The following is a 7,498-nucleotide window of genomic DNA, read 5'->3' as shown; positions in this document are numbered from 1 at the left end:
AGTTTGGGTTTGGCTCGTCCCAGTTGGAGTTTGGCTCATCCCAGTTGGGTTGGCTCGTCCCAGTTGGGGTTTGGCTCGTCCCAGTTGGATTTTGGGGTGTCCCAGATGGATTTTGGGTTTTTTTGGGGTATTTTGTTTGGATTTTGGGGTATTTTTGGGTATTTGGGGTGGATTTTGAGGTATTTCGGGGTATTTTGGGGTGTCCCAGGTGCATTTTGGGGTATTTTGGTTGGATTTTGGGGTAGTTGGGGTGGATTTTGGGGTATTTTGGGCTATTTAGGGTTGAATTTGGGGGTTTTTGGGGTGGATTTTGGGGGTTTTTGGGATGAATTGGGAGTTTTTGGGATGAATTTGGGGGTTTTGGGTTGAATTTGGGGGTTTTGGGCTGAACTTGGGGGTTTTTGGGATGAACTGGGGGTTTTGGGGTTGAATTTGGGGGTTGTGGGGTTGAATTCAGGGGTTTTTTGGGCTTTTTGGGCTGAATTGGGGGATTTTGGCCTATTTAGGGATGAATTGGGGGTTTTTGGGGTGGATTTTAGGCCATTCAGGATTGAATTTTGGGGTATTTTGGGCTATTTAGGGATAATTTGGGTTTTTTTAGGCTATTTAGGGATAATTTGGGGGTTTTTGGGATGAATTTGGGGGTTTTGGGTTGAATTTGGGGGTTTTGGGCTGAACTTGGGGGTTTTTGGGATGAACTGGGGGTTTTGGGGTTGAATTTGGGGGTTGTGGGGTTGAATTCAGGGGTTTTTTGGGCTTTTTGGGCTGAATTGGGGGATTTTGGCCTATTTAGGGATGAATTGGGGGTTTTTGGGGTGGATTTTAGGCTATTCAGGATTGAATTTTGGGGTATTTTGGGCTATTTAGGGATAATTTGGAGGTTTTTGGGGTGGATTTCGGGGGTTTTTGGGATGAATTTGGGGGTTTTTGAGGTGAATTTTGGGGGTTTTTGGGATGAATTTGGGGGCTTTTGGGCTATTTAGGGTTGAATTTTGGGGTTTTTGGGCTATTTAGGGATGAATTGGGGGTTTTTGAGGTGGATTTTAGGCCATTTAGGGTTGAATTTTGGGGTTTTTGGGGTTGAATTTTGGGCTATTTAGGGTTGAATTTTGGGGTATTTTAGGTTGAATTTTGGGGTATTTTGGGGTATTTTGGTTGAATTTTGGGGTATTTTGGTTGGATTTGGCATATTTAGGGTTGAATTTGAGGGTTTTTGGGGTGTCCCAGGTGGATTTTGGGCTATTTAGGGATGAATTTGGGGGTTTTGGGGTGTCCCAGGTGGATTTGGGGCTATTTTGGGGGTTTTTGGGGTGGATTTTGGGCTATTTGGGGTTGAATTTGGGGGATTTTGGCCTATTAAGGGATGAATTGGGGGTTTTTGGGGTGGATTTCGGGGGTTTTTGGGCTGAATTCGGGGGTTTTTGGGCTGAATTCGGGGGTTTTTGGGCTGAATTCGGGGGTTTTTGGGCTGAATTCGGGGGTTTTTGGGCTGAATTCGGGGGTTTTTGGGCTGAATTCGGGGGTTTTTGGGCTGAATTCGGGGGTTTTTGGGCTGAATTCGGGGGTTTTTGGGCTGAATTCGGGGGTTTTTGGGCTGAATTCGGGGGTTTTTGGGCTGAATTCGGGGGTTTTTGGGCTGAATTCGGGGGTTTTTGGGCTGAATTCGGGGGTTTTTGGGCTGAATTCGGGGGTTTTTGGGCTGAATTCGGGGGTTTTTGGGCTGAATTCGGGGGTTTTTGGGCTGAATTCGGGGGTTTTTGGGCTGAATTCGGGGGTTTTTGGGCTGAATTCGGGGGTTTTTGGGCTGAATTCGGGGGTTTTTGGGCTGAATTCGGGGGTTTTTGGGCTGAATTCGGGGGTTTTTGGGCTGAATTCGGGGGTTTTTGGGCTGAATTCGGGGGTTTTTGGGCTGAATTCGGGGGTTTTTGGGCTGAATTCGGGGGTTTTTGGGCTGAATTCGGGGGTTTTTGGGCTGAATTCGGGGGTTTTTGGGCTGAATTCGGGGGTTTTTGGGCTGAATTCGGGGGTTTTTGGGCTGAATTCGGGGGTTTTTGGGCTGAATTCGGGGGTTTTTGGGCTGAATTCGGGGGTTTTTGGGCTGAATTCGGGGGTTTTTGGGCTGAATTCGGGGGTTTTTGGGCTGAATTCGGGGGTTTTTGGGCTGAATTCGGGGGTTTTTGGGCTGAATTCGGGGGTTTTTGGGCTGAATTCGGGGGTTTTTGGGCTGAATTCGGGGGTTTTTGGGCTGAATTCGGGGGTTTTTGGGCTGAATTCGGGGGTTTTTGGGCTGAATTCGGGGGTTTTTGGGCTGAATTCGGGGGTTTTTGGGCTGAATTCGGGGGTTTTTGGGCTGAATTCGGGGGTTTTTGGGCTGAATTCGGGGGTTTTTGGGCTGAATTCGGGGGTTTTTGGGCTGAATTCGGGGGTTTTTGGGCTGAATTCGGGGGTTTTTGGGCTGAATTCGGGGGTTTTTGGGCTGAATTCGGGGGTTTTTGGGCTGAATTCGGGGGTTTTTGGGCTGAATTCGGGGGTTTTTGGGCTGAATTCGGGGGTTTTTGGGCTGAATTCGGGGGTTTTTGGGCTGAATTCGGGGGTTTTTGGGCTGAATTCGGGGGTTTTTGGGCTGAATTCGGGGGTTTTTGGGCTGAATTCGGGGGTTTTTGGGCTGAATTCGGGGGTTTTTGGGCTGAATTCGGGGGTTTTTGGGCTGAATTCGGGGGTTTTTGGGCTGAATTCGGGGGTTTTTGGGCTGAATTCGGGGGTTTTTGGGCTGAATTCGGGGGTTTTTGGGCTGAATTCGGGGGTTTTTGGGCTGAATTCGGGGGTTTTTGGGCTGAATTCGGGGGTTTTTGGGCTGAATTCGGGGGTTTTTGGGCTGAATTCGGGGGTTTTTGGGCTGAATTCGGGGGTTTTTGGGCTGAATTCGGGGGTTTTTGGGCTGAATTCGGGGGTTTTTGGGCTGAATTCGGGGGTTTTTGGGCTGAATTCGGGGGTTTTTGGGCTGAATTCGGGGGTTTTTGGGCTGAATTCGGGGGTTTTTGGGCTGAATTCGGGGGTTTTTGGGCTGAATTCGGGGGTTTTTGGGCTGAATTCGGGGGTTTTTGGGCTGAATTCGGGGGTTTTTGGGCTGAATTCGGGGGTTTTTGGGCTGAATTCGGGGGTTTTTGGGCTGAATTCGGGGGTTTTTGGGCTGAATTCGGGGGTTTTTGGGCTGAATTCGGGGGTTTTTGGGCTGAATTCGGGGGTTTTTGGGCTGAATTCGGGGGTTTTTGGGCTGAATTCGGGGGTTTTTGGGCTGAATTCGGGGGTTTTTGGGCTGAATTCGGGGGTTTTTGGGCTGAATTCGGGGGTTTTTGGGCTGAATTCGGGGGTTTTTGGGCTGAATTCGGGGGTTTTTGGGCTGAATTCGGGGGTTTTTGGGCTGAATTCGGGGGTTTTTGGGCTGAATTCGGGGGTTTTTGGGCTGAATTCGGGGGTTTTTGGGCTGAATTCGGGGGTTTTCGGGCTGAATTTGGGGGTTTTTGGGGCGCACCTTGCTGTCGCCGGTGGGGAAGATGACGCGCAGCACCTCCCTGTCCTCGCGCATGCGCTCGAACTCGCGCTCCAGCTCGTTCTGGATGTGGGCGTTGGACAGGATGTCCTTGACCAGCTCCTCCTGCAGCGTTCGCCGCAGCGCCCGCTCGTTGGTGTAGTCGAACTTGAACCTGCGGGGGACAGCGATGGCTCAGGGGACCCCAAAATGTCCCCAAAGCTTGGGAGGAGATGTTTGAGACCCCAAAGGGACCCCACATCTTGGGAGGAGATGTTTGAGATCCCAAAGCGACCCCAAATCTTGGGAGGAGATGTTGGAAGACCCCAAAGCGTCCCCAAATCTTGGGAGGAGACGTTGGAAGACCCCAAGATGCTCCCAACTCCCATTTGAAGACCCCAAAATGTCCCCAAAGCTTGGGAGGAGATGTTTGAGACCCCAAAGGATCCCCAAAGCTTGGGAGGAGATGTTTGAGACCCCAAAGGATCCCCAAAGCTTGGGAGGAGATGTTTGAGACCCCAAAGGATCCCCAAAGCTTGGGAGGAGATGTTTGAGACCCCAAAGGATCCCCAAAGCTTGGGAGGAGATGTTTGAGACCCCAAAGGATCCCCAAAGCTTGGGAGGAGATGTTTGAGACCCCAAAGGATCCCCAAAGCTTGGGAGGAGATGTTTGAGACCCCAAAGGATCCCCAAAGCTTGGGAGGAGATGTTTGAGACCCCAAAGGGACCCCACATCTTGGGAGGAGATGTTGGAAGACCCCAAAGCGTCCCCAAATCTTGGGAGGAGACGTTTGAAGACCCCAAAATGTCCCCAACTCCCGTTTGAAGCCCCCAAAGTGTCCCCAACTCCCATCTGAAGACCTCAAGATGTCCCCAACTCCCATTTGAAGACCCCAAGATGTCCCCAACTCTCCTCAAGATCCATTTGAAGACCCCAATGTCCCCAACTCTTGAGAGGAGCCATTTGAAGACCCCAAAATGTCCCCAACTCCCATTTGAGGACCCCAAGAGGCTCCCAACTCTCCTAAAGATCCATCTGAAGACCTCAAGATGCTCCCAACTCTTGGGAGGAGCCATTTGAAGACCCCAAGATGCTCCCAACTCTCCTCAACATCCATTTGAAGACCCCAAGATGTCCCCAACCCTTTTGAAAACCCCAAAGTGTCCCCAACTCTTGGGAGGAGACGTTTGAAGACCCCAAGATGTCCCCAATCCCCATTTGAAGATCCCAAGATGCCCCCAACTCTTGGGAGGAGCCATCTGAAGACCTCAAGATGTTCCCAACTCCCATTTGAGGACCTCAAACTGTTCCCAACTCTTGGAAGGAGCCGTTTGAAGACCCCAAGATGTCCCCAACTCTCCTCAAGATCCATTTGAAGACCCCAATGTCCCCAACTCTTGAGAGGAGCCACCTGAAGACCCCAAGATGTCCCCAACCCTTTTGAAGACCCCAAAGTGTCCCCAATTCTTGGGAGGAGATGTTTGAAGACCCCAAAGTGACCCCAACTCCCATTTGAGGACGCCAAAGTGACCCCAACTCTTGGGAGAAGATATTTGAAGACCCCAAAGTGACCCCAACTCCCATTTGAAGACCCCAAGATGTTCCCAACTCCCATTTGAAGACCCCAAGATGTTCCCAACTCCCATTTGAAGACCCCAAGATGTTCCCAACTCTTCTCAAGATCCATTTGAAGACCCCGAAGCGTCCCCAGCTCTTGGGAGGAGCCATCTGAAGACCCCAAGATGCTCCCAACTTTTGAGAGGAGCGAGTTGAAGACCCCAAAGTGTCCCCAACTCCCATTTGAGGACCCCAAAACATCCCCAACTCCCATTTGAGGACCTCAAACCGTTCCCAGCTCTTGGGAGGAGCCACTTGGGGACCCCAAAACGTCCCCAAACTCCCAGAACGAGCCCCTCAATGACCCCAACCGGGACCACTGACCCATCCCACGAGCACGCCCTGCCCCGGGCCGTGTCCCCTCCACGTCCCCCGTGTCCTCCCTGCCCCTCACTTCTTCTCGAAGGCCTTGTTGGAGGGTTTGAGGGTGGCCAGGTTCTGGAACTCGACGCTCTCGCCGGCCAGCCCGTCCTCGCCGTAGCGCAGCTGCACCACCTGGTTGATGGAGTTCCTGACGGTGGCGTCGTATTTCACCATCACCGACTCCATGGACTTGATCAGACGCCGCTGGATGTAGCCTGGGAAGGGTGGGAAGGGGTCAGGAGGCATCTCAGGAGGGTCTGGGAGTCTCCAGGAGGCATCTGAGGAGGGTTTGGGTGTCCCCAGGAGGCATCTGAGGAGGGTTTGGGGCCTCCAAGAGGCATCTAGGGAGGGTTTGGGGATCCTGAAGGTCTCCAGGAGGCATCTGAGGAGGATTTGGGGGGCCCCCAGGAGGCATCTGAGGAGGGTTTGGGGTTTCTAGGAGGCACCTGGGAAGGGTTTGGGGATCCTGGAGACATCTGGGGAGGGTTTGGGGTCTCCAGGAGGCTTCTGAGTAGGGTTTGGGGATCCTGGAGGTCTCCAGGAGGCATCTGAGGAGGATTTGGAGCCTCCAGGAAACATCTGAGAAGGGTTTGTGGTTTCCAGGAGGCATCTGGGGAGGGTTTGGGATCCTGGAGGTCTCCGGGAAGCATCTGAGGAGGGTTTGGGGCCTCCAGGAGGCATCTGGGGAGGGTTTGGGATCCTGGAGGTCTCCGGGAAGCATCTGAGGAGGGTTTGGGGCCTCCAGGAGGCATCTGGGGAGGGTTTGGGATCCTGGAGGTCTCCGGGAAGCATCTGCTGGAGAGCTCCAGGACGCATCTGAGGAGGGTTTGGGGCCTCCAGGAGGCATCTGGGGAGGGTTTGGGATCCTGGAGGTCTCCGAGAAGCATCTGAGGAGGGTTTGGGATCCTGGAGGTCTCCAGGAGGCATCTGAGGAGGGTTTGGGGCCTCCAGGAGGCATCTGGGGAGGGTTTGGGGCCTCCAGGAAACATCTGAGAAGGGTTTAGGAGTCCCTAGGAAACATCTGGGGAGCATTTGATATCACCAGGAGACATCTGAGGAAGCTTTTAATCTCCTGAAGACACCTGAGGAACCTTCGGAGCCACCCAAGCTCTTCCCCGGTGACATTTTGGAACCCTGCAGATCCTTGGGGTGGCATTTTTGGACATTCCCAAAGCTCCTCGGCTTGAGGAGGACACTGACCGGTCTCGGCCGTCTTCCCGGCCGTGTCGATGAGACCTTCCCGCCCACCCATGGCGTGGAAGAAGAACTCGGTGGGGGTGAGACCGGCCAGGTAGGAGTTCCCCACGAAGCCGCGGCTCTCGGGGCCGTAATCGTCCTTGATGAAGTGAGGAAGCGTCCGGTGCTTGAAGCCAAACGGGATCCGTTTGCCCTCCACGTTCTGCTGGCCCACCACGGCGATGACCTGAGGAGAAGACAACCGGGTGAGGACATTGTGGGATATCTCCAGGTGAAGGAGGTGATGGGACAACCCCAAAGTTTGGGTTGGTTGAGGAGTTCCAAGGGGAACGTCAAGGGAAGGAGGGGAAAAAGGTTCTTGAGATGTTTGAAGAGGCCAAGATGCTGCCAAGTGCCTTGAAGGGCCGTTTGAAGATCCCAAAATGCCTCGGGGGGGATCTCCAAGGTGGCACCAGGACACCCCAAAATTCCGGAGGGTTCCATGAAATTCCTGAGGGTTCCATGAGATATCTCAGGGGGGTTGGGAATGGTGGGAACCATCCAGGGAAAGGGGTCAAAAGGTCCTTGAGATGCTCCAAAGCCACCCAAAATGTCTTGGGAGGACCTCAAAAGTGGCACCAGGACACCCCAAAATTCCGGAGGGTTCCATGAAATTCCTGAGGGCTCCATGAGATATCTCAGAGGGGTTGGGAGTGGTGGGAACCATCCAGGGAAAGGGGTCAAAAGGTCCTTGAGATGCTCCAAAGCCACCCAAAATGTCTTGGGAGGACCTCAAAAGTGGCACCAGGACA

The 7,498-nt window shown here is 53.0% G+C and overlaps 1 protein-coding gene across 1 annotated transcript in view; it reads right to left on the bottom strand.

Annotated features, from left to right (window-relative positions):
• LOC103611412 (RNA polymerase II subunit A) overlaps positions 1-7,498 on the bottom strand; it is a gene marked incomplete at its 5' end in the record, with an annotated part of 39,592 nt that overhangs the window by 23,669 nt on the left and 8,425 nt on the right. The window contains 3 exons of the mRNA XM_017727188.1: positions 3,533-3,704; positions 5,542-5,725; positions 6,711-6,933. Coding sequence (XP_017582677.1) covers positions 3,533-3,704; positions 5,542-5,725; positions 6,711-6,933 — 579 coding nt within the window. The remainder of the gene's footprint in view (positions 1-3,532; positions 3,705-5,541; positions 5,726-6,710; positions 6,934-7,498) is intronic.

The sequence above is a fragment of the Corvus brachyrhynchos genome, unplaced genomic scaffold, assembly GCF_000691975.1.
Source record: "Corvus brachyrhynchos isolate BGI_N302 unplaced genomic scaffold, ASM69197v1 scaffold1290, whole genome shotgun sequence".
Lineage (NCBI taxonomy): Eukaryota > Metazoa > Chordata > Aves > Passeriformes > Corvidae > Corvus > Corvus brachyrhynchos.
Note: the sequence above shows the minus strand (reverse complement) of the source record. Positions and strands in the feature narration are given on the sequence as shown.